General features: G+C 40.5%; 2 protein-coding genes across 3 annotated transcripts in view; both read left to right on the top strand.

Annotated features, from left to right (window-relative positions):
• Window positions 1-311: 311 nt before the first annotated feature.
• Window positions 312-22786, top strand: golga4 (golgin A4). The gene is given in 26 exon segments (XM_018693015.2): window positions 312-552; window positions 1596-1673; window positions 3333-3434; window positions 6326-6394; window positions 6518-6844; window positions 7030-7077; window positions 7210-7266; window positions 7370-7411; window positions 7413-7469; window positions 7989-8139; window positions 8277-8467; window positions 9838-9921; window positions 10299-10446; window positions 10541-10719; window positions 10923-11021; window positions 11125-11280; window positions 11571-15385; window positions 15514-15635; window positions 16073-16203; window positions 17165-17251; window positions 18595-18621; window positions 18815-18883; window positions 19254-19329; window positions 20818-20915; window positions 21875-21961; window positions 22097-22786. Coding segments are annotated over 26 exon segments (6393 nt in total). The 5' UTR covers window positions 312-474; the 3' UTR covers window positions 22112-22786.
• A 106-nt stretch (window positions 22787-22892) lies between these two features.
• The window catches only part of itga9 (integrin, alpha 9), a 45868-nt gene continuing 43390 nt past the window's right edge, over window positions 22893-25370 (top strand). Inside the window, exons 1-3 of one of the 2 annotated variants that reach the window (XM_018693017.2) lie at window positions 22893-22979; window positions 23119-24138; window positions 24445-24572. In XM_018693017.2, coding sequence (XP_018548533.1) covers window positions 23948-24138; window positions 24445-24572 — 319 coding nt within the window. In that variant the 5' untranslated portion in view covers window positions 22893-22979; window positions 23119-23947. Of the gene's footprint in view, window positions 22980-23118; window positions 24139-24444; window positions 24573-25211; window positions 25306-25370 lie in introns of those variants that run through there. The other variant, XM_018693018.2, reaches the window with a different exon arrangement.

Below are 25370 nucleotides of genomic sequence, written 5' to 3'. Positions count from 1 at the left end.
ACTTGCTGTGGCTGCAGCATTGAAAACTATATGTAACACATGTGCAGCTCTCTGCAAAAGAACGTAATAAATTGTAATACGTTCCTGTAACCAGTAAAGTCAACAAGTTTTCCCTGCATAAAGGATGTTATAAAGTGTTATAAAGTGCAACTGCAAACAGTTCAGTGGACCACAACAGTAAATCCAGGAAGAACCGTTAGAACTGCTACCTGAAAAATCACTGGAGTGCTTTACTCCCTCCACAGGTGGCGCTGTAGCCAATTCAATCAAGACTAGCCCTTTAACTCTGACGTTTCAGTATTCCTCCACGTTGGCCGCACATGCGCACAGAGCACGGTCACCTGCTGGGGGATAAGTAGCGAACAAGGAAGTCTGGTACTGAGGACTGGATGTCAGGCTGAACTAAAACAAAATACATCTCCGCCGGATAGTAGTCATCTGCTCATCAGCTCCTAGCTACGTCGGCGTGACAAGATGTTTAAAAAACTGAAGCAGAGGATAAACGAGGAGCAGTCACCGCAAAGGAATGCGCAGTCACCACAGCAGGCCCAGGTTGGTTGTTGTGTTGCTGGGAGCTAACAGGCTAAGCTAACATCTGTTTACACTGCTCAGGCAGCTGGCCAAGAAAGAGAGCTGTCGTTTCGCTGAACTTCTACTTCATGCTTCGAAGTCTGTCTAATACTTAAAAAGTTGTCAACTTTTCTTAACTTGTTTCGTCAGTTGGCCTTTGTGCTTTCTTGTTATGCCATGCTATGTGAGTTAGCTGTCTAATTTAGCTGTCAGCAGCTAGTAAGGTACGTTCAAGAAAACTTGTAAACTGGTAAATCTTGTTGTCCCAGGTAGGAAAAAACAACAACAGGCATCTAATCGTGAACTTCGTTGTAGTTAAAACACGTCAGAAATCTTATAGTCGATGATATGGGCGTGTCTGTGCTATGTTGCTTGTATGGACTTCTTATGGATGTCAGCTGGCGGGTTTATTTGACACATACAAGTCCAGCCAGCGCCAAACTCCTGTTATCGTAGTATGTACGTATGAAATAATAGAAAAACCAATACAAATTTCAAGGTGGGAGTCAAAGTTAATCCCTGGATCTGGACCTACTGTTCAGATTCATCATTTTGCTATAAGATCCAAAATTCACATCAGTGTTCTTTGCCAAACCTCCTCTGTAGTTGGCTCATTGGCTGCCAATTGGCATTTATGACAGACCATTTATAGTTGTATTCAAGTTTCTTCCCAGTGTAAAAAGCTGTTTTACATAGTGCTTGACATGACTTTGCATCCTATTTATAAATGATTTGAGTTACTTGTCATGTGGCTTTACCATTGCACAGAGCAAACTTCAATTTGTTACTTAAAGTTTGTTTGCATTTGCAGCTGATGACACCCATTGTCTCTCTGGGTTCAAAGTTACAGTTGACAAACAGTGGAGTACAGTGACAAGAAAAAAATGTTTAAGCAATGAACAGTATTATAAAGGTCTAAGACTTGAATTGTCAATGTCCTATTACAAAAAGAGAGTATAGTTAGGATTGTGTGTAATCTGGGGAGAGGGATGCAGTTTATATATTTACTGTTGTTATTTTAACAGATGGGCCCTGGTGACCGGCGCAGCAGCCAAACCCCCCCATTTCATCATGATGGTTCACCCTCTCCCAGTGACAGAGAGGTGAGCATGGTGTTTGTCTGAGTTAATAAATGATTAATATCTTTAAACTCAAGCTGCAGCCTGCAGAGATGTTATGTCTTTCCCCTGGCTTCTGTTCAGAGTAGTGTTTCTGTCGTTTTGCAAATATCTGTCATGTTTTTGTTACGCTTTATTTCCTCTCAATAACAACTTTTGATTGCTGTGCCAAGTGAGGGTAAATCAATGACCAAGAAGCGCTTTCAGTTTTCAAAGACTGCAGGCGATTGATAATTTCACTACTCATCCTCTACTCTTTGTCCCCTACTGATCACAGTGTGTTAATATAATAAAAGACATGCAAATCATTCCCTGCACCTATTCCCCCAAACACATTTACTGAACCGTAGCTGTTTCATTACTGAAGGCACTAGATCTCTCACCACAGGGTCCTGGACTAGAATAACCTTGTGATAATTGATGTTGTAGATCAATCAGCACTGTGCTCTCATTGCATACAGGAATGGTCTCCTAAGAGTTCTCTTCATTTAACTGCATGTATTTTCACATGGGACAGTGAAGTCAAAATTTAGCTTAAATTCAGGGCATTTTGATGTTGTTGTTCAAGGGTATTTGGCCAATTATGATTATGTATTCTTTAGTTAAAAAGCTTTGTAACATAAAAAAGTCTAAGTGTATGAAATCAAAATATCATATTACAGTGGCTCATTTAATGACACAACATAAGTTATATTTCACAGTTGTACAGGAACTGCTCACTCAGAAGAGATTCTCATTTAGAGGCATTGGGAAGGACATTTTATTGGAGGCCAGCAGACCGTATTTCAGCATGTGTATGAATAATTGATGTATCCTCCTTTCAGTGCTATTCTTTCTTGGGCGAGTTGTTGCAATATTTCCCCCCATTGGATATGGACAAGTCTGTGCAAGACTTCTTGATTCATTAGGCAGAGGTAGACCAGCACTGAGGTACTGTCCATGACTTTAAGATGGATGATGCAACGTATGGTTAATACATCTATTTTAGATGTTAGATATGAATGTGTACAGTCTTGGCTGTTTGATCTTTAGATCAAAAAATGGTCTTAATTACTCATTCATGACAAGTCGCCTTCATTGCAGCACTGCAGACCCCAAACTGGAATAGTGACAGGGTCCCTATTTGGTCAGGTTTCTATATTCTACCTTCTCTTTTCTCCTTTAGAAGAACAGATGTGTAGTCGTAACTTGGGCTTATGTGCCCTCAGCTCAGAAGCCTCTTGTCATCGTGGCATCTTTTTTCACTTCACAAATTTTTAACACTTTGACACACTCTGAAAGTGCTTATTTGATCATTTAAGGCAGATTTAGCCTATTTCTGACAACAACCTAACTAGACTACAAGACTACATGCAGAGATGTCAAACTGTTATTCATGAAATTAATGTTGATTGAGTGTTTCACTTTCCCACTTTTCTTATTTTTCTTCATAATTCATGTAGTTTCTCTCCCTCTATCTCTCCCTCTACTTTCTCAGTCTTTTTCTCCATCCATCTCAGTCTCTCTCGTCCAGCCTCCTCTGGACAGGCTGGCCAGACACTCCCTTCAGCGCTATTTCACTCTCATGGTGTTGTTTTTCTCATTACTCTCTGTGTTCCTCTCCTTTCCCCACCTTTCGTCCCGTCACTGCACTGACGGGGTCAGATGCTGGCTGGGATGATAGCAGAGCCCGCTTTTCTCTCTGAGTATACTATCTTTGCTCTGGACCATTCAAAACGACCCAAAACGGCCCAGGTAGCCAGTGTGGTGAGTTTGTCCTCACTTCCTGCCTCCTCCTCCTCCTCCTCCTCCTCCTCCTCCTCCTCCTCCTCTTCTTCCTCCTCCTCCTCCTCCTCCTCCTCCTCTTGCCCTGTTCCTTCCTCCCATCTCTGCGCCTTTGGGGAATCGGTAGAGGACTGTGGCCCAAGTAGGGACAGCTTGTTCCCTGCTCTGTCTCCTGTTTCCTTTGAATTTAGCAACAAGAAGGCATCTCATATCTAGGCTAACCCTGCATCTAATGGGGTTTACATTGTGGGATAGAAGCTTGTGTGCTTTCTGCTGTCTGTTGGTTTATTGCCCTACCTTTCAGTTATTATGATCTGTCACAGAATTAAATACTGCCTCCTTGCATTTAGGTATCCTTAGTTGCTTGCCATATAGACCCTCATCACCTTGTTATGTTGCCTGATGGCCTTTGTCCCTTTTCCCCACATGTCTGTTTATTTGGAGAGTTGACGTTTTCATTTTACAAGTTATGGGCAGTTGAAATGTCAAGTTGCTTGTAACTCCTCCAAGTAAACAAACAGACCAACACACTTTTGTAGTTGCCCTTGTGGAGCTTAAAAACTGGAAGAAGAGAGAAGACTGGAAACAACCTAATATTCATTATTTGTGATACAACCAACACATTTTCCAAGAATTTAAGCATTAGGTACTCCACTAATAAATGAAAATCTAACAATTTTTATGTTATACTAATAATTTGTTAATACATACATTCATTTTTTAAAAACATTTTGTTAGAAATTTTGTTTTGTATGTCTGTTTAATATCTAAGATATATTTAATGTTTGTTTGATTTAATTAGCTAATTTTCTTTTGCCTACTGCTTCATGTGAAGGAAATATGGCTAGTTATTCATAATTTTAAATGCTATTGAGGTTGTCTACCTCATACTCTATATAGTGGACATTTTATGTTGTAATTGTCCATTGATGTGGGTATTCTGTATTAGGAAACAGTTTTATATAGAGTATAAACTCCTCCTGGGGCCAACCTGTTGTTAACCTTGTCAGTGTTTACTAATGCCAGTAAGGTCATACTGGTAAAGTGGGTCAGTGTCTTGGACTTTTTGCCTTGTAACTCTTTATTATAACTATGCTAAGTTTAACTGAAAACGCTGTACCATACAGGTTAGCTTAAAGTTTTTTCCTCAGTTTATATAACCTTTGCAGGCCTTTGTCAGGACTGTAGAGATCAGTGGATTACTGTTTTACAGTTTGGAGAGGTTGAATGTGTTGCAGCCACAGATTGTGACTAACCATAAATATCTTACATCCATTACAGTGTCTTTGTCATTTTCCATCTACATTTTATCAACATGTCCTTATACAATGTTGATTGTTGAATCACATTATTTATTTTTACAATGTAATGCTTTGTTTGTCATTTTACCCAAAACTTCATTCAAGGAATCTTTCATTCTCTCTAAATTATGCGCAGCTGGTACTTTATCAAGGTAGTGTTAATAGTTACCACTGTGAGTCACAGGACTTTGTATTTAGAACTTCTTTGGACCTGGTGTACCATTTGTCCCTGTGAAAATTTGGAAGGGTCAGTGTGTGAGTATACAGTACAGAAATAGAGGCATGCAATTCTCAGTCCTCCCTGAACTAGATCCCCTGTGAGTCGTTGTCCAACTTTTAACAGTGACAAGCGTCTAAATGAGATAACACACTGAGTAAAGCAGTGAAAGAAATCATGAAATAAATACTTAAGTGAGCATAAGTGCAGTATGCTATATATTTCCAAATTTAGTCCTTAAAAGTACTTTTGGAGTCTTATTTTAAACAAACAGAAGTCGTTATTCAATGTTAATCACCAAAACACACTGTGTGTATCCTTGAGGTCTAACAAAAGCGCTGAATCATTTCTCTCAGTATAAAACATTTGCAAAGCTGATTTTTTATAAAAGTTTGAGTCCTGTCAGACATGCATGTGTGTCCTTATGTGTTTGCACAAGAACAAACAAAATGGAACCCATAAATTGATCCATAGTGTTTCCGCAGCTCCATGTGACACCTTTTAAAATTCCTGTTCATTCATTGAAAGCCGCAAGGGTTGCCTTTTTTCAAATGAAGATTTTTCTCAATCTCAGCTCTTAATATTTAGCCTTTAAGTATTAACACTTAACAGTACAATCAGAGTTTTCTTAATACCCATTTAGCATACACACACACACACACACACACACACACACACACACACACACACACACACACACACACGTTTAGTCATGGAACTAAACAACTGCCCTCTATTCCCAGTAAAATTCCACACATTTTCTCGATTTTTAGAGCCACTGTGAAAGACCAGAGCCAACAGTGACTACTGGTCCTTTATGAAAATTTCCACAAGAAACAGGAAATTCATCTTGAATGTTTTGCACAGTAATCCAGAGGAAGGAGAAGCTCGGAGCTGGACAAGGGAGGAGAAAATTTGCTTACTCTGATCCTGCTTCTAACAAGTCAACTAAACCAACTAGGCTACTAAATGTTCACTGACTTCAATTATGTCTTTGTGCTCTTGTAATACAGCTGCACATGGCACTGCCAAGCATCTTTAATTCAAATACCGGCTCTCTGACTTGACTTTAACTGTCTGTTTGTTCTATCCTCATGGCTGTTCTGTAGAATCTAGTTTTAACCCTTTTTTGTTTAATGTACAGTAGAGATGCCTTCTTTTTATGTATATAACCCCTCTGTTTTTTTCCAAGTTGCATGAGGGTACCCATTGCCCCTGCATTGCTCCCAGCAATACTAATATTGCTCCCTCCAGAGTAATCAGGGAGAGCCATGCTGGGTGTGGATGACTAACTGGCGCAGGACAAGTTAACTGGCACAGCTTTTCTTTCTCTCACAATGTGTTTTTATCTGCAGGGTGCCTCTAAAGGACCAGCTAGGTCTCCAAGAGGTAGCATCAATGGCGATGGAAGTGTTTCTCCTCTTGTATGTTCACATTTTTTTCATACATCAAGTCATCTTTTTTTCATACGTCAAGTCAGTCCTGGTGCTCACTGTTTGATTAATTTGATTTTTTTTTTTCATGCAATGTCTTGAACATCCTAACAGAGAGAGGAGCCACAGTCATTTGCCCAGAAACTGCAATTAAAAGTTCCCTCAATGGAGTCGTTGATTCGTGGGGGTGCCAGTCGTGCAGAAAATCTGTTCCGCTCTCCCTCGAAAGAGAACCTGGTCCGGAGCCCATCGCGCGACTCTCTCACACCTTTGGGAGAAAACGAGACCCCTGGTGCCCCAACATATGATCCCCCCTCAGATATTGAGAGTGAGGCTGAGGAGCCACCAGGAAGTGCAGAGTCCCTGTCCAAAGAGCAGCTGTTGCACCGACTCCTTCGAGTGGAAAGGAGTCTGGGGAAGTACAGAGGGAAGTACTCAGAGGTGAGAGTCACACAGGTTCCAACAAGCTTAGCATGTCTAGTTTATTATCCTGTTTAGTGCATAGCATATAGCTATACAAGCACATAACTACAGCTGCTTTGATGTATTCTCATTTATTATTTTCTCTTTCTCTCGCTCTCTCTGTTTCTTCTTCTTTTATGTACCTCCACTTCTTCATGGTGCAGCTGGTGACTGCGTACCGAACAGTACAACGAGATAAAGAAAAAACGCAGGTAATCCTTCTAACTGTCCTGATGGCTAGTATTTTATTTTTGATATGATATCTTTCCCCAGGAGTTTTCACACCAGTCATTTTTCAGGACAAATGTAATACCCCAGTTCATTTCTGTTCTCCTATCCCTCAGGCTATCCTCAGTCAGAGTCAAGACAAGGCTCTCCGCAGGATAGGGGAGCTGCGGGAGGTATGGCTATATGTTATGAATGTTGTTGTCTCTCTAGGTCAATATCTGTCTTCCTTTTTGATTAAATACTTACATCTGACTGAATATATTGAATGATCTCTAGGAGCTTCAAATGGACCAGCAGGCTAAGAAACACCTACAGGACTGAGTTTGATGCTGCACTGGAGGAGAAAGACCAGATGATCACTGTCCTCCAAACACAGGTACGTGCATTGGTATGTGAATGATAGACTGCAGCAATAGCTTTTAGGGTTTACAAGTTAGCTATGACTTAATATAACTTCATTTTGTACAGAAATTCAGTCTTTACCTATACATTCCTAGAAAAATGTTTAACTTAAAAAAAAAAACACTGATCACAAATTTAAATTATATCAACTTAAGCATGAAACTAACACAGTGATACCCAGTGTTCCACCTGTAGTCACACGCTCCTACACCATACTCATGTATAAAGTGATGGATAAACAACATTTTGCTCAGTTATTATTAGATTTGTTTTTGTAACTTAAAATCTTCTACACTGGCAACATCTATTAAACTATAAAGATAAAAACATGAAAAAAACATTTTAAAAAAGCCACACAGCAAATGCTAAAAGTCAAATATATTAAGTTAAGTATGCAGGGAATAATGCTGAATTTAGAAAACAACTTGTTATCAACCTCAGTAGTCAGAGAGGTTTATTTCTCTAACTGTGTTTTTTTTGTTATTCCCGTCAGGTTGCTCTGTTGAAGAAACGAGTTAAGGGGGTCTCTGATGGTGCTCTGCCACCTGAGGGTGACATCCCTCAGTCTGATGATACTGCAGACCCTACTTCTGCCACTCAGAGTCCTTCCAAGGGCCAAGGAGTAGAGTCTGAAGTCACTGAGGGTAAGCATATGTTTTATTTATCTTTAGTTAGGAGCAAACTCCGAAAGTCATGAAGATATTGTTTGTGAAGCTTATATGACATATCTAGGGAACTATAACATTATCTTTTTAACTGGCGTAATTTATTTTCTGTGCAGGAGAGGGCAACAGTGATCCAACCAAACTCATGGAAGCTCTGCAGAAGCGAGTGAAGAGGCAGGAAAACCTTCTGCAGAAGTGCAAAGAAATGATGCGTACACACAAGGAGAGGAGCGCCCAGCTGGGCAGTGAGAATGAAACTCTGCAGGAGCAGCTGCAGGAGAGACTGCAGGAGCTGGAGAAGATGAAGGTAGCTGACCTGTGGTTAACAACAATTATACTGAGTTGTTGCCCATGCACATACTGTAACATTGGGGCCCTTTCAGTGAAATTGATACATAAAATTTAATAATATGTATTTATACACTGTATCACTTTGTCAATAAGGTATTTGCAGCACAAAGGAGTTAGATATTTCAAAGCAATTTCCTGGCAACATCCTCCCACTAGAAATCAATGTGGCGGTAAACTGTAATTACAAAGAGGTTTGATTAAAGTGGAGCTGGTTTGAGATGCTGCAAATGACTGAACAGTGTGTTTAGGGTAATTCATGTTGCGCTGCTAAATGTCTGCCAAAGCATTTATGGTTCACTGATAATGTGACTCCATTTTCTCAGTGACACAGAGGATTTCTGTGGTTCTCAGTGTCAGAACACCAAGATTCTGTGGCTGCACTCCAGGAGGAGGGTTCATGTCATGTCAGCATGACATGACTGAACCATTGTTTTCACTGATTTCAAAACATTTTGCTGCGGTGGTATGATCAACTTGTTTAGCTTGTCTATAGCTGCTCTGATGTTTTGCAGCGTCTGATAACAAATGTTTGTTGTTATAAAGACACTGTAATAACAGACAGCTTGTCCGCAGCTGTATGTTGATTGACTTGCTTTCATTTAATGCCATAAGTTTTATGTTGAGTCTGCAGTATATCTGGGAGTAGGGCCTTTCCTGTGTCAGGAAAAGCAGAGGTTAACAAGCGTTTAGCCCCCTTAAGCAGCGCGAAGGCATCCTGGAACTGCTGGGCTGGGCTGTGCTCATCCCCTGCCTTTGACAAATATCCTATAAAACGGACCATCTGTCTATGATTCCAGAGCTCAAGGATTTTTGAATTCATTATTTACAGTCTGGTTGACAGAGTATTGTATCCTGTTTTAGCTTTTTGGTATATTCACAGTAAAATTGTACATTTTTCAAATTACTTTCAAGAAGTTTTGAACATCAGCTGTCACTCAAAGGGCTGTGTAGACACATGCCTTGTGGCAGACATAGATCAAACAACTGAGAAATACAGTGAACCCAGCATTTCCTGTTTAGTAACCACTGGTTAAACTGTGGTGGCACTGAGACATAGCAACTACATGCCACCGCTGCTAAACTGGGCTGTAATTTAGGTCAACTTGTCGGTTTAGCAGGACTTGTGTACACACTCTGGTTATTTGGCTTGTGGGTTAGGCATCCTAGGTGGTGCAGAAAACATCTCATTTTGAAGTTATATGACCAAAGCATATACAGTATATGAGTCGGAAAATCAGGAATGGCCCAGTTTAAAGTGGGATATTTGTCATTTGGAAATATGTGACATTCCTATCTGTAATTTTGTCAACTGTTTTGTGTTTAAAGGAACTGCACACAACAGAGAAGACTAAGTTGATCACTCAGCTGCGTGATGCCAAGAATCTCATTGAACAGCTGGAGCAGGACAAGGTGGGTGAGGAGGTTTTTAAGCTTTAGACACAACTTGATTGAAGAGCCTGCAGATTCAGTTGTATTAGAAAACTGGACATTTTTTTTACTTTGCCACTGAGTAAAGAAGTTAGACACCTTGAAGCCCCATATTGTTTCTCTTAAACTTTGATCCCTGCTCTCCAGGATTAACAGCACCTCATGAGATCTCTGTGAGAAAGACTGAAAGCACTTAATGTCAGCAACAGTTACAGACACAGGGCTTGAGTTAGAGGCTAAAATACGAGATAGTACTTATCAAATCAACATTAATTTCAGTGTTGAGTTGTTTGCTCGGATTGTAAAGTTTAATGGTTGACTTTGTTTTATGGCTGTTACGGCTGGTTGCTGGCTTTCAGGGAATGGTTATTGCTGAGACAAAGCGCCAGATGCATGAGACACTGGAAATGAAAGAAGAGGAGATTGCACAGCTACGCTCCAGGCTCCAGCAGGCCACTGCCCAGAAAGAAGAATTGCAGGATCAGAAAGAAAAGGCTGAGAAATCAGGTAAATGGAATCCGCTTCTGTTAGTGTCACAAAAAATATATTTTCTAAGTATGTTAATGATTTTAATGTTATGGGTTTTTTTTTTCTCCCACAGCATTTGAAGAACTTGAACGGGCGCTGGGTGTAGCTCAGAGGGCGGAGGAGGCCCGAAAGCAGCTGCAGGTTCAGCTAGAGGAGCATGTGACACAAGTTGAAAAGGCCAGTGAGGAAGAGAGGAAGAGTCTGCAGCAGGAGCTCACACGAGTCAAACAGGAGGTGGTCACTATCATGAAGGTCAGGGAGTGACTTCTGCAGAACACTCATGCTCACCAACTGAATAGTAGTAAAACAGTAACAGTATTGCCCATTTAAACTTTTCCTCTCCTGACATAGAGTGCAGTGCAAGGCAATTTATTGATACTTGCATATTTGTTATGTTGTAAGGAGAAGTACTATAGAAATTAGATTTTTGTCTTATTGTTAATGATTTTCAACAGAAATCATCAGAGGAAACAGTGGCTGGTTTGGAAAAACTCCACAGTGAAGCTCTGGCTGCTAAAGAAGCAGAGATAAGTGACAGGATCAACAAAGCTGTGGTAGGTACCAACTATTATAATTTAACTCCACAACATAAACAAATAAATCAGATCAAAAACAATGACTTTAAAATTTGGATTTGACATGCTTGTTCTGCTTTAGGAGCAATGTAAAGAGGAGTTTGCCCAGTTAGCCAAGGAGCGAGAACAGCAGGCCTCTCTGGCTCTGGAGGATGCAGAGTTACAGAAGACAGCTCTGAGGACAGAAGCTGATACCAAGGTTAAAGAGATACAGCTGGAGCTGGAATCTGCAAGGACTGTGAGTTTTTATTTTCTGTTTTGTTGTTTTTAACAAATGTAGTTCCTTGGATAGTATTGGACTTATTAGAGCTGCCCGTAAGCTTTGTGTTTCAAATCTTTGTTCATTTCCAAAGCACAACACATTTGGTTAAATTGCAAAGTATAGTCTTAGAAAAGAATTTAAGAAATAAACTGAATAAAATAAATTAAAAAAAAAAAAAAAAAACTTAAAAAAAAAGAAATTCCACCCACACACCCATCCGTCCATGCCCTTGAAACTAATAATGACCTATATGTATATAATTTCAGAGAATATTGGAGCTAGAGAGCTCTCTGGAGAAGATCTCACAAGATGGATCAAGTCTGTCCCATGAACTTTCTAGTCAGCTGGGCGAGCTGAAGGATAAACACAAACAGCAAATCTCTGCATTAGAGGAAAAGCACCAGGAGCAGCTGGAAAAGCACAAGGTCAGCCTTACCCAGCAACATGATGCTGCTATTGAGGAGCTCAAGGAAAAACACAGAGCTGAAGTGGAGACCCTGCTGAAGGACAAAGAGCTGCAGTTCCAAGCACACATTGAAGACATGAACCAGAAAACATTAGAGAAACTGGACGCAAAGCAGGCAGAATTAGAGGCTCTTTCCTCTGAACTCTCTGAGGCTTTGACAAATAAAAAGCTTCTGGAGGAGAAGTTGGTGGCAGCTGAAGAGGCTCAAAGTTTAGCTCACAAGGAGCATGAGAAGAGTTTCCAGGATCAGGTGGCAAAGCACAATGTAGAACTTGCAAACATCAAACAGGAGCATGAGCAATCACTTGGAGGGATAGAGAAAACTCTCAAGGAGGAACTTAATGCATTGAAGATTGTTCTGAGGGAGAGGGAGAAGGAAATTCAAGAACATATTCTTAGAGAAAAAACACTACAGGAGGAATCACATTCCACTGTGCAGGAGCTAAATGTCAAGGTTAAGGAAGTAGAAGAGCTGCAGCAGAGTTTATCACAATCCCAGGTGGAAAATGGGAGCCTAAAGGAGTCTAGCGCACAGTTAAGTAAGATCTCAGAGGATCTCGATCAGTGTAAGAAAGATTTGACAGATTTGGAGCATCAGTTGGAAGTTGCAAAGAATGATTGTCAACAAAAAGAGAAGTCACTTCAAGAACTGGAGCAGCAATTACAACAGACCAAAAAGGAGCTCTCAGAGCAGGAGAAGTCATTTAACGCAGAACTGAGCAGCAAGCAGGAAGAACAGACACGGCTCAAGAAACAGCTGGAAGATGAAAAAGCTGCTCATGAGAAGAAGCTGAAAAACACTAAAACTGAGCTGGAAAATAAGCTGAAAACACAAGAAACAAAAATGGAAAAGTTCAAGCAGAAGGCCAAAGAAATGCAGGAGAATTTTAAGAAAAAGCTTCAGCAGAATGAAGAAAACATGAAGAAGGAACTTGCAAAGAAGGAGACAGAGCTTCAGCAGAAGGAGCAACAAGTTCAAGAGAAAATTCTTGAGATGGCCCAAAAAAGCTCCCAAGGCCTCAGCAGTGCAATGTCAGAGCTGCAGGCCAACCATAAGGAAGAAGTAGAGAAGCTACATGAGACTCATAAACATGAGATTGAGGAGCTGGAGCGGCGCTGGCAGGAGAAGTTAGAGCAGCAGGAAGAGGAAATAATGGAGAAACATTCACTCACACTACAAGAGAAGGCACAGGAACTGGAGGAATTATCTCAGCAGCTTGGCAGAAGCAGAGATGAGAATGAGCAAATAATGTGTGAAATAAAGAATTTAAAGGAGGACCTGGCAATTCGAGAAACCACTGTGCAGAAGCTGCAAGAAGAGCTTAACGAAGCAGCAGTTAAGCTTGAAAGTTTGTCTCAGGGTGAAGCATTGCTGAAAGAGCAAATGGAGTCAGTGGAGAGGAACCTTAACCAGGCTATGAACGAGAGAAATGCCCTCCAAGACAAGCTGACCACAACAGAGGAAGAGAGCAGGGAGAAGTTAAAGACATTGTCAGATAAGTTGGAGGAAACAGAGAAGCATCTCAGAGCAGTGGAGGGTTCCAGATTTAAAGAAAATGAGAACTTGCAGAGTAAAGTTGAGGAAACTGCCATTCAGTTACAGGCCAAGGAAGCAGAATTTCAGCAGAAATTAATTATGATCAGCAACCAAATGGAGCATTACTGTAAGGAGGTTCAGTCTAAAGTTGAGTGTGGATCTAATGAACTCAGTCAAAGAGTTGAATGTAAGGTGAAAGAGCTGAAAGATAGACTGCTCTGTAGTCAGAAGAAGGTAGGGCATCTCAGAAACATTATCCTTACTAAAGTAGATAGAATTTGCACTTTAGAGGCCACTCTCCACCAGCAGACGGAGGAGAATAAGAATCTATGCATTTCGTTAGAACAGATGACTGCTCAGGTAAATGCTCATACAGAGCATATCAAAGCCTTAATTCACGAGAAGGAGAATCATTCTCAGTCTATCAGTGAAAAAGCTCAGAAAATTGAGGAGCTGAGTGAAGCAAACCGAATCATATCAGATAGTATGAAGACAAATGAGAAGCATATCAGTGACTTGGAAAGCATCATCAGTGACTTGAAAAACAAGTTAGCAAGTAGCATAGAAGAGAAGGAGGAAGCCATAAATCAGCTGAACCAGCAGTATAAAGAGGAGGGACAACAGGCTGCTCTTCAGATGAAGGAGACCATCGAGAGATTAGAGCAGGAGAGAAAGTCTGCATTAGAGCAGGCAGATGAACTCAGGAACAGCCTGTCTGAGTACGAGAACAAGGCAGAGACAAAGCTCGCCCAGAATGACAACACTATTGCATCTCTACACATCAGGCTTGGAGAGCTAGAGCAAGAAATCTCTGAAAAGAATGAAGCCCTGCAAAGGCTGACAGCAAGTATTGACAATCAGTCCATCAGCAAGTCTGAGATGGACCAGGTGTTGAGTGAGAAGGAGCAGAAAGTCAGCGGACTTACCTCGGAGCTGGAGAGCTGCATCAGTCGACTCAGTGAGCTTCAGGAGCAGTTAGCCTTAAAGACAAAAGAGTGTGAACAACTCACAGCTGACCTCAAACAGCAGCACAGCATCAGGGAGAGTGAAAAAAGAGAGCTGGTAGAGCAGCTGCAGCAGACCCAGATGCAGTGCGCTCAGAATGGTAACTTAGAGCAGGAGATGGTCAGTAAACTGCACTCCCTCAAGGAAGACAACCAAAAGTGTAAACGTGAGCTCGAAAGCCAAAAGGAGGAATTTGAAAGGATGAAAGATGAAATTATCAAAAGCAAGGAGGAGAGTCTGAAGGCAACTGAAGAGAAGTTATCTGCAGAGAGTGCTCGGAAAGTATCAGAGCTGAAGAAGAAAGCTGAGCAGAAAATTGGTCAGATTAAAAAACAGCTGACTTCGCAGCTTGAGGAGAAGGAACAGACGATCAAGGCTCTTCAGACTAGCTTGGAGGAAATCAAGAGCAGTGAAACATCCAGAAATCAACACATTGAAACATTAGAGGAGAGAGCAAAAACACTTGAGGAAGCTCTTGTCAAGCTTAAAGAGGAGCAAGAGAAACAACTTGAACAGAGTCTGAGTAATGAGAGACTTGAGAAAGAAAAGTCTGTAGAAGAACTGAAAAACATGTATGAAGAGAAGCTGTCCTTACTTCAGAAAGATGCAGCAGAACAAGGGCAGCTCAAAGAGACCAAATCAGTGCTACATGAAATAGAGGCAAAGCTAAAAGAAGCAGAAGAGCAGAATGGAAACCTTCTTGCAGAAATAGATCGTCTGAAAGAAGAAATACGGGAGAAGGAAGCCCAGCTTGATCAACATCAGGCAACTATCAAGCAGGTCCAAAATCAGTCAGTAGTTGAGGCTGAGATGAAGGTGGAATGTCGCAGCGTACAACAAACCATGAGCGTGATGGAAAATGAGATGGAAAACCACTCTCCGATGGAAGAAGTGAGCAGTGATTCTCTGGAGTCTCTAAAGAGCAAACTGAGTCAGGTGAAGAACGAGAAAGAGAAAATCCACAAGGACTTCATCAGGTTACAGAAAGACATCCGATCACTGAGAAAGGAGCATGAACAGGACCTAGAATATATGAAGAAAGAATTATTAGAGGAGAAGGAGAAAAAGCTGAAGTAAGTTCATGTTCATATTCACGTTAATAGTAATAATTTATAATAAAACATTAAGCTAGAAGCTAACCTACATTTGTAGACAAGATAATATAATTTAATAATTTAATACATTTCTTCTGCTGTCATAGACTGGAGTTGGAAGATATGGAAATGAAGCACAATTCTGCTATCAAGCAGCTGATGAGGGAGTTCAACACACAAATGGCTTTGAAAGAGAGAGAGCTTGATACAGCAGTGAAGGAAGCCATTGGTAAGGCAGGAGAAAGTAATTCTCCATTCATCAAATTAAAGTGACAAGATTCACAGCTGTGTCGTAACGGATGGGAAATGAGTGATTAAAATAACTCTCAAGTGTTGTGGTGAAGTCATTTTAGTACACTACAGTCTACTTATGTTCTAAGCACCCAAACCACTGCCTTAAAAAGGAAAATCAAAGTAAATACGATTGACTTTCATGTACAACAGTAGGGTGGAATAACTACATGGAAACATTATGCATTATTTAATCTTGACACTGGGTGGAACAAAATTAAAGGATCGTTGCACTTGGAAACAGCGCATCTCAATTGCCATGTTTCCTTGTTTCCTCTGTGATGTTACATTCCAGATGGGATGTAAGTGAGCGGTTTGGAATATGAATTTGGTTTTATGCGCTAACTCTGGACTCTTTCCCTCTCCTCGACACAGCGAAGGCCCAGAGTGTTGAAGCAGAGCTCATCAGTAGCCATCGTGAAGAAGCCAGTCAGCTGAGGAAGGTGATTGCTCAGAAGGAGGATGATTTGCACAGAACTGTTCAGAAATATGAACAGGTTATTCAGGTACTGTAAAAAGAAAAAGCAAAGGTGAAGCTTAAAAACATTTTTCCTAAAATAAAACCCCATTTTATAGGTTTACCGTGGAAAGAATATTAACCCCACCCGGCATTTGGAAGGTATCACTGCACTAGTTGGCAGCTACCTTCCCTTAGTCACTAGCTGAAAGCAGTGGTTCCCGACATTTTTTGTCAGACATACCTCACAGTCCAGTCAGATGAACTCAAGTACCTTTTCCTAGACACCACCAGTCATCCTCCAGATGTTTCTATTTAAATGAATGAAAAATCTCTTAATGATACAAAAGTGGATGTAATAGTGGAGATTATGATGAATCTCCTCATACAATTGAACTGCCATTGTTTGCATTTCTGTCACAGAGTGACAGAGGGTGGATGTTTCAACCATTTATCCTTTTAGCTACATCATTTATCTGTCAATCACCTTTAGCTAATTATTTCAACTGTGTATTTATTAACTATATCAACAACGTTATCAATCACCAGTTAACGTTACTTTTATGTTACTATTGTTTATTCTACATTTTAAACTCACTGTTTCAACTTTTTTACTTGTTAACTAGTTTTCATACACTCAGTCACAGCATTATTGGGTGTTACAGTCGACATAGTCGGTATAGTATATTTTTCCATGAAATCATAAATTACTTCACTCTTCCCGTATATTCTCTGGCAGCTTCCTTCCCAGGAGAATCACTGGTCTAAAATAAACTTGACTTAATCATCAATGAACACTTGCTGAATGATTTATATTTGGATTCCAGTCAAATGATTATTTGAGAACAGTCAGTGACTGGTATAAAATTGCCTCCTTTACTGTCTCCAAACATAATGAGGGTGGGATGTCTGAAATAAGGCAGTGACTTGACCAACATACTTGAGTTGTGATGCTGAGATGAAACAAGGGAAATGACTCAGCCTTTGTTGTTATTATTTATTTATTTCAGAGTCGAGAAGAGGAGATGGGAGACAGAGTGTGGCAGGTTCAGAAGGAATTGGAGGAGCTGCAAACAAAGACCCATGGCGCTTCTGAGGTACAAACCTGTCTGACCTACTATACTTATCCACCAGGTCATCAGACAGGTTGATGTATTGCAGACGTTTTTTCAGTTTACGCCAATGTATAAAATTCATACCTGCAGCTATTAAAGTCCATTATATATGAGACTTGAGGTTTAGATTAAATTTATATTGTGATTCTGTTGAAGTTATAAATCATTGCAGTGGCTGTGTGAAATAACAATGGCTGTATGAAATCGCCTGTTTTTCAGTTCCCTTCTGGGAAAGGCTGGAGTCTGATGGAAGCATTACTAGTTCTCAAAGACAGCCTAATCCAAACACATTTTTGTGTCCGTACCACAAGGCCCCTTCAGTTACCTTATTAGTTGAAAGTTCATATCAAGGTTAACAGACTAGGCAGTTATCAGTTATCTTCTCTTTTGTGTTGTTCTGTAATTGAAGGATTTCGTCTAAGAGCTGGGGGACAATTTGCTTACATACTTTGCTCTGATCAGTGTCTCGCTCCAGTCGTGTGGCCGCTCTCCAAAGCGCACCGGATGCTGTGAAGCTCGTTTGATTCACTCAGGAATGTTCTCGGAAAACTGAGATTGTGAGGCAGCAGCCAGCCTCAATCCCTGTTCTCAATTATCATCATACGGGGTGATTCTAGGCCTTAGATTTATACAACACCATTACTCACATGCAAGATGTACATACTGGAAAGGGGCCATATAGGACAAAAGTACTCCTTGGAGATGTTTAACCCAGGTGTTGAGGTGCCATGAGACCCCTGCGCTGATTCTTCTACCTTTACACACATGTCCAGATGCACCCAAACACAAAGAATTACGCTGCTCTCTCTGCTGCATTTTTCCCTGGTGAGGTAATAACTTTATGGGTGGATTGTATGGGTTTATGCTCAGAGAGGCCTTTCCTTACTATGGGCCTCTCAAACCATTCTTCATTTATACAGTGGGTCAGTGTGTCTCTCCATAGAGACAACACACTTCACAAGTTCAAGTCTAGTTTATTCTGTCTGTGCAGAACAAACTGGGCATGAATAGTCAATTAGTTGTCCTGTGTAATTTTAGTTATTGTCAAAAAATCTCATTAAAAGACCAAAACCAACTGTGAAATAGTCCCAACTTATCATACTCTCTGACTTCTCCCACCTGTATGTGGCTCCCAAAGGGGTCACAAATATATAATTTATTTTTTATTATAGAATATCCGTGCACTTGTCCTTAAAAGATAAACTGTGCCATTTATTTAATTGTTATTATGCAACAACTGACTGACTGATTATGTTCACTGTTACTATACAAGTGTCTTATTAATCCTGTTCTAACGTACAGCATCTTATTTATTATTCATTTAGGCACAGATGAGCACAGAAGAACTACAGGTATGTTTGTTGGTTCCACTATCACTAATTTCACTGTTTCTAGGAATCATATGATTTAAGCACATTACCACTTTAAAACAGTTGTTTGATCACAAAAACATGCATAGATGATTGGCATATACTATCTGTGCTCTACATTACTCGTTGCACCTTCCAGTTGTCACTGACATTAATGTTCTGTCCTCTACCTCAGGCTCAACTTGCTGAGAAGACAACTTTGCTGAGCGAGGCTCGGCTGAAGGAGCAGGAGTTTGTTGAGAGAGTGAGTCTCGGGGCCCCGTGTGCGCTCTTTGTGGGGACAAGTGAACTGCAAATCCCACGCAGTGTATTCCCAGGATTCTGTGGCCTCCAGCAAGAGAAGCTACTGCTCTCCTGCTGCATCTATTTAATTACACAGCACATCTGTTTACATTTGGTTTAACCCTATAAACAATCAGAGCAGCACCTCCCACAGTTTTTCTCACACACATCGCCATTCTCAACAACATCCCCAAAGGATGATCAACAAAATTATTATGCTACATGCAGCAATTAAGCTAATGCATAGAATTAACCCACTGGGGTCAGATAGGTTGTGTGTGAGTTTTTTTAACTTTTTAATGTGTGCATGCTTGTTTGTTTCTCCACGGTAGATTCACTCGCTTGAGGACAAGATTAAATGTTTCCACCGAAACACTGTTGTAACTCATCTTGGGAGCACATTCAAAGGTAATGTTAACACCATGAATCACTTAGTTCTTCTTTTTGAGCCAATTTCCTTTGTGATTGGCACAATAATAGATGCCATACATAATTCTTGAACATAGCACACTGTCATGGAAGGTATAACATAAACTACATATACCTACAGTTAAAGATAGGTTACCTATCCCTCTCACTTTTTTATTGTTTAGCTATGCTTTTGAGGACATTTTGGCTTAAAGGTTAAGATTAGAGCTACAGTTATAATTAGGGTCTTCCTTAAGGTTAGAATAAGGGCTAGGGTTAGACATACATACATACATACATACATACCATTGTGGTTAAGGTTAGTGTAGGTCTCTCAATGCAGTATCCTCAAGTATATGTATATCATAAACTGGACATGGTATGTGAGAGAGAGAGTATTTAGAGAGATTGAGTGAATTCTACCGTCCTCCTTAGACCTTCCCTACTGGTGTAATAAAGAGAATCTGCTGTCAGAAGGGGGGCGGTGAAGAAGCCATCCTTGGATTTAATGGGTTTTGCAGATCACGGTCTTAATGTTTCCCACACAAGACCCTGCAGCACACAGACTTCTCAAATCCTCCATATCCAGCACACATACTATATCCAACCTAATACCTACTCTGCCCTGTATTTCCTATGGACTACAGTACTTATTAGTGAAAGTGTCTGACTCATTCCGTTGAGCCCACTTAACCCACCCAGAGCTGTTTCAGGTAGAGGATTGATCAGAAGGCTGTTGATAACTGGTTTCAAGTCTATAGCTCTGTGATTGGTGGTATGGTAGGCTCAGCTGAGGCAACATGGGGTCAGGAGGACAAAGGCTAGGGGATTTATTGGTGATGCATTACTTCATGGCACAGATCAAAGAGTTATTTGCACTTCTCTATCACCTTTTCCTGTCCTCTAATCGCATGGTCTCTCTTGGCACATACAGGGACATTTGGTGTCGTCTGAATGATAATTCCAGATAAGCACAGAGCAAGTGGGTGTTGTTCCATATTAAAGACCTGCTGGGGGTTTTTCAGTTGCAGAAGCAGAAAATGTTTTACCAGCCCCGTTCAAGTTGTAACACAGATTTTCCCATTCATAGTTTTTAGAGGGGTAATGGTGTTATAGCTTTGGGCAGATAATTAAAACAGTCACTCTTACACTCTTGTGGTATTAAAGTCCTCATGCTGAGCCTCACCATTCTTTCCTGAGCTTGTAGTTGGTGCTTAATTTGACCTGTGCAGAAAGAGCCTCTGTGTTTGGTTGCTAACACAAACATGATGCTCTGGCTTGTCACAATTCATTAATAGTATTTAACAGTGACAGGACAGGCTCTGCTGAACTGTATCCTAGTCTCACTTTAAAACTAGGGAAGAAAAATAAACTCTGTACAATGAAATATTATCTGAATATGACAGTTAATTATTACAGTTTCAGTCAGGTATTCTTTATAGTGTAACTGTTACTTAAATGACTGTTTGTTTTTGCTTGTTTTTACAGATCCAGGATTCAACAGCACTGATTCACTCTCAGAGCCCACTGAGATGGAGTATCTGAGGAAGGTGTTGTTTGAATACATGATGGGACGGGAAACAAAAGTATGCTTTTTTTATACACACACAAAAAAAAAAGATCAGTTTGATTCAGTTTTCTATTTTTTGTTCTTATTTTATAATATTTTCAAATGTCAGACATTTGATGCCTGTCTCCATCTTGGTTAATACTTGATGGCCAGTAAAACACCAGAGACAACAATGTAAATACGAATTTAGGACCTCATTGTTCTACTCCTGACAAAGTCTGATAGGTTGTATTTTATAAATATATAATGTTGTGAATTAAAGTAATCCAAACCATTCAGAACCACCACATCGAAATGATAACTGATGATATCAGAGATTCAGTCCATCTGATGTTTTTTAGCAGGGAGCATGAGACCATTTAGTAAGTCATGTAGAAGTCATGTTGTGTCCAGTTTCCTTGGGTAAAATTAATAGCGATCTCCCTAATTAACAGTGCTGTTGACATGGTCCTAAAAGCCAGCGGGATTTTCCCAGGTCCTCAGCAAACAGTTAGTCTTTATGGCAACATGGCAGACCCTCCTCAGTGTGGAGGATGTCCCCCAGGCTGCCTGCTAGCACATACATCTTGCATGACGCAGATTTGCCATTTAAAGACATGCTGGCCTTGTTTAGTGTTAGTTGAGCGGTTGGGTTTCCTACACAGCAGCCCTGTTTCTGATTATCCCCCTGTGTTTATGGGGAAATGCATGCACCCTGGCAGATAGGCCTGGAGTTGATTATGCAAATAATGTTTTTTTTTTTTTCTTGTTCTCTCTCTTTTTTTGCTCTTGTTGGGTTTTAATTGCCTCAGAACAAGTCTGATTGATGATTACTTAAGGGTGTCAAAGGGTAAAGTGTTAGTATATCTGGTGTTTGTGACAAGGGTACTGAAATGATTAATGAAGATGTTATACACCTAACACCAAAATCAGAAAAAAAGGTTTGGACTTTCTTTTTTTAAATGCTGATTTGACATGTATTTTTTTGCTCCTCAGACAATGGCCAAAGTGATAACCTCCATGCTCAAGTTTCCTCCAGACCAAGCGCAAAAGGTTTTGGACAAAGAAGACTCAAAAACGATTGTAAGCATCTGCTGAGGATACTTTGTTGAGCTCATTCACTTAAGTCACCTCAGGCCTCTTGCATTTAAAGTTTTATTATTGTTTATTTAAAAGTACACAATTAATTGAATGAATGTCATATCTGTTCTTCCACAGCCTTGGTTACGATGAGTGTCTGAATAATTTGGGTATTATTGGATGAAAATCTGCTGCTGCTGCTGCTGAAGGGAAAGACTGCCATGGATTTGATCGAGCCCTTCTCTCTGCATTTCTTGTCATTTTATATGTGTGTGTGTGAGTGTTTGTATGTGTGTATGAGCACACACTGGGGCATAAGTTTGTGGTGTGTGTGCATGTGAGAATATATGTAAAGGTATGAGGGAATTATGAGAGAATACGCCTGAAACACAAATCTTCCATAAATCCAGTTTTACTTTAAAATGAATTTAATTTATACATTTTAGATGAAGATAAATGGTTTTCTTTTTATTTCAGAATGTGGAATACGAATTGGCTTGTGCAATAAATGATATCATTATCATGTATTGATGCTGACGGTCAGTTGATTTATAGGTTTCTGTGTTGTGCTGTCGTCTAAATCACTTCCTGTGTAAAACTGTAAACGACCCTTTAACTGTGCACTTGCACCACGTTAAGATACTGGCCTCTGGACCTCGTTTGTTTAACACAGCTTTTCTATGCTTTATATTTTGTCACCGACACTGACATACAGACCCCAAAACACAAAACTGTAAATTGTACTATGATAATTACAACTGTACTATAGGGCACTATATGATATTGCTATACATTTTCAGACTAACAAATTAAATCTTATTTACAGAACACCTTTTGTCACTCTTTTATCCTTATTATCTGTCAGTATCTTACATGTTAGTTTGAATCACTTATCTCATTACCTGGTTTTGCATTGTTTATCCTGTCTAACAGAGGATAAAGTGTGATAACATCCTGGGGAAAGAGATGTGGAATGCAGACATTACAACAAATACGAGTTTTAAAGATCCACTACCAACAGGTAATCTTTGTTTGACCTCTATTTTCCTTCACAACAAAAAAAGCAATTTTCTCATATAAATGGTAGGCATGCATGTATTCGATCAATGATATCCTCATTTAATCTTGTCCTTTTTCTTGTAATGCCTGTTCTTTTGTAGACCAGCAAGCTGTGACTGGAGAGTTGCAAGTAGACAAAAGCCGAACACGCTGAGAAACGCCACTGTAATGTATGATATAGTAAGATGTTTTGTCTCAGGACACCATATCAGACGTTCAAAGGATCTGAACTATCCCTGAGGTCTCCTCGGTGCCCCCTGATTTTAACTCCGAGAGTTATGAATGAGCTTCCCTGGAAGCTTGAAATGAAAATGAAGTTGTTCTACTGTTCATTGTGACTGGAAAACGTTAGATGGCAGCAGCGCGCCCTCATTTCTCCGTTTTGGTGAACTGAGCCCCCAAAGCCCACGGGTGAAATGTGATGCTTTGCGCCTCAAAACCATTCGCGTCTCTCCATGACCGCGTTACCAGTGTCGGCGTAGCAGGATGGAAACACATTTTCCGGTTTCACCTTTCACGTTAAAACACTCACTGCGCCTACGAGCGTTGTAACTGCAGTTCAACCACACAGTGACGCTTTTATTTTGAGTGAGAGCTCTCTTTATTTTCGGGTCTCTCGTCCCTGACTGTAGTTAACTTGACACAGCTGACAGCATTTATCTCCACGACAGGGAGCCTGCGAGCAACAGCTTTCCTCAGACTGACACAGAATGGAGAGAAGCTGACGCACCGTTATTTACCGGACCGTTAACTTTCCTCCTCCAGCCTTTCCTCATGCCATCACAGCCTACATGTTCTGCTAGACCAGGAAAAATACCTGAGAGTTAGTTTTGTAACATTTTGACCACTGAAGTTCTGACAATTCCTCCTTATTGTTTTCTTCTTCTCCCCCTCTTCTTCTTTTTGGACACTTTAACCGCGTTATTACGCATGATGCGCAAAAGGATGGCTCCTCTTCAGAGACATAAAACCGGAGTACAAAATGTTTTTTATGTCTGTCTCTCCATTTCGGTGGCTTATTCTTACAATATAGACTTAGAACATCCTTTGGTGTTCCGCGGACCAAATTCTAGCTTTTTTGGCTATTCTGTGCTGGAGCATTATCACGACAACACACGCTGGTGAGTCCCATGTTGCACTGTTCCTGGAAACGATATTATTTGCTATCAATGATGCAATGATCTTTTGAAACAAATGTTTAAGTGTCTCCAGAGCTTAGGCTTGTATCCACACCCAATAAATCTAAAACAATAAGGGCTAATGTTCCTCATGAAAAGCCATTTCTGTTTGTTCTGTATCTTTTCCTGCGGGCGGTAGGTTTTCCCTTTTTTATTAAAAGGCTGCTGTGACACTGAGTAAAGACAGTATAAGGTGTTTGGTGAAAGTCCCACTGTGTCCCATCCTCTCCCCTCTCTTCATGTCTGCAGGGTAATCGTAGGGGCTCCGAGGGCAAACTCTACCTACAGTAGCTCTGTGCACTCTCCTGGAGCTGTATATAAGTGTCGAGTTCACAGCAACCCAGAGCGCCGCTGTACAGAGATGGACCTGGGAAGAGGTCAGTCACCGCAGCCTGCAGCACCACCACATCAGCACACAATGACTCATACACTAAGGCCAGGCTCGGGGGGGCAAAACATCATGCAACCACAAACAACGTGAACAGTTCAGAAATGAACACTTAACACAGTAAAATTCCGTATCTGGTGCTACAGTTCACACACACACACACACACATATGCTGGGTGTTCCTGCAGCTTCTCTTGTCCACTCTCTGCATTAACTCCCCCAAGCATCTGTTTTGTTTTATCAGAATAATGCAGCCTTATTCCTTCCCTTAACAGTGCAACAGTTGTTCTTTTAGTTCTGAACCTGCAGATATATGGAGACATGTAAAAGACAAGAGGGTTCTGTGTGCAGAGGTCCATAAATATTTTTGATAAATATGGTTTATGCTTCTGCTAATATTTTCCAAGCACGTGAGCCAAAAAGTTCTACATCACCCCCCACCCCACCCCCTGTTCTGTTCTTGTGGTCAAGAGAGCCAGGGTGCACGCATGGCTTAAATATTAACCCCATGCTCTGTCAATGTGTCACCAAAAAATAAATAAAATAAATCAGCAATGATCACAGTGAGCACATGCTGCTTGGTGGTGAATCACGACCAGGGGAGCTGAATCCTGACAACACACTGACATAGAGAAACACTCACAGCTACATGACATTATACTGAACTAATTGTCTTTAGGGAAAAAGAGAATAAAAGTTGGACGAATGGCGGGAGAAAGATGGTAATCATTTCATTTAAGATTTGAGTTCTATGTTCCATAGATCTTTGCCTTTTTATTAGCTTTAT

The sequence above is a fragment of the Lates calcarifer genome, linkage group LG16_LG22, assembly GCF_001640805.2.
Source record: "Lates calcarifer isolate ASB-BC8 linkage group LG16_LG22, TLL_Latcal_v3, whole genome shotgun sequence".
NCBI lineage: Eukaryota > Metazoa > Chordata > Actinopteri > Centropomidae > Lates > Lates calcarifer.
The sequence above is the reverse complement of the archived record's forward strand: the minus strand, read 5'-3'. Positions and strand labels throughout refer to the sequence as shown.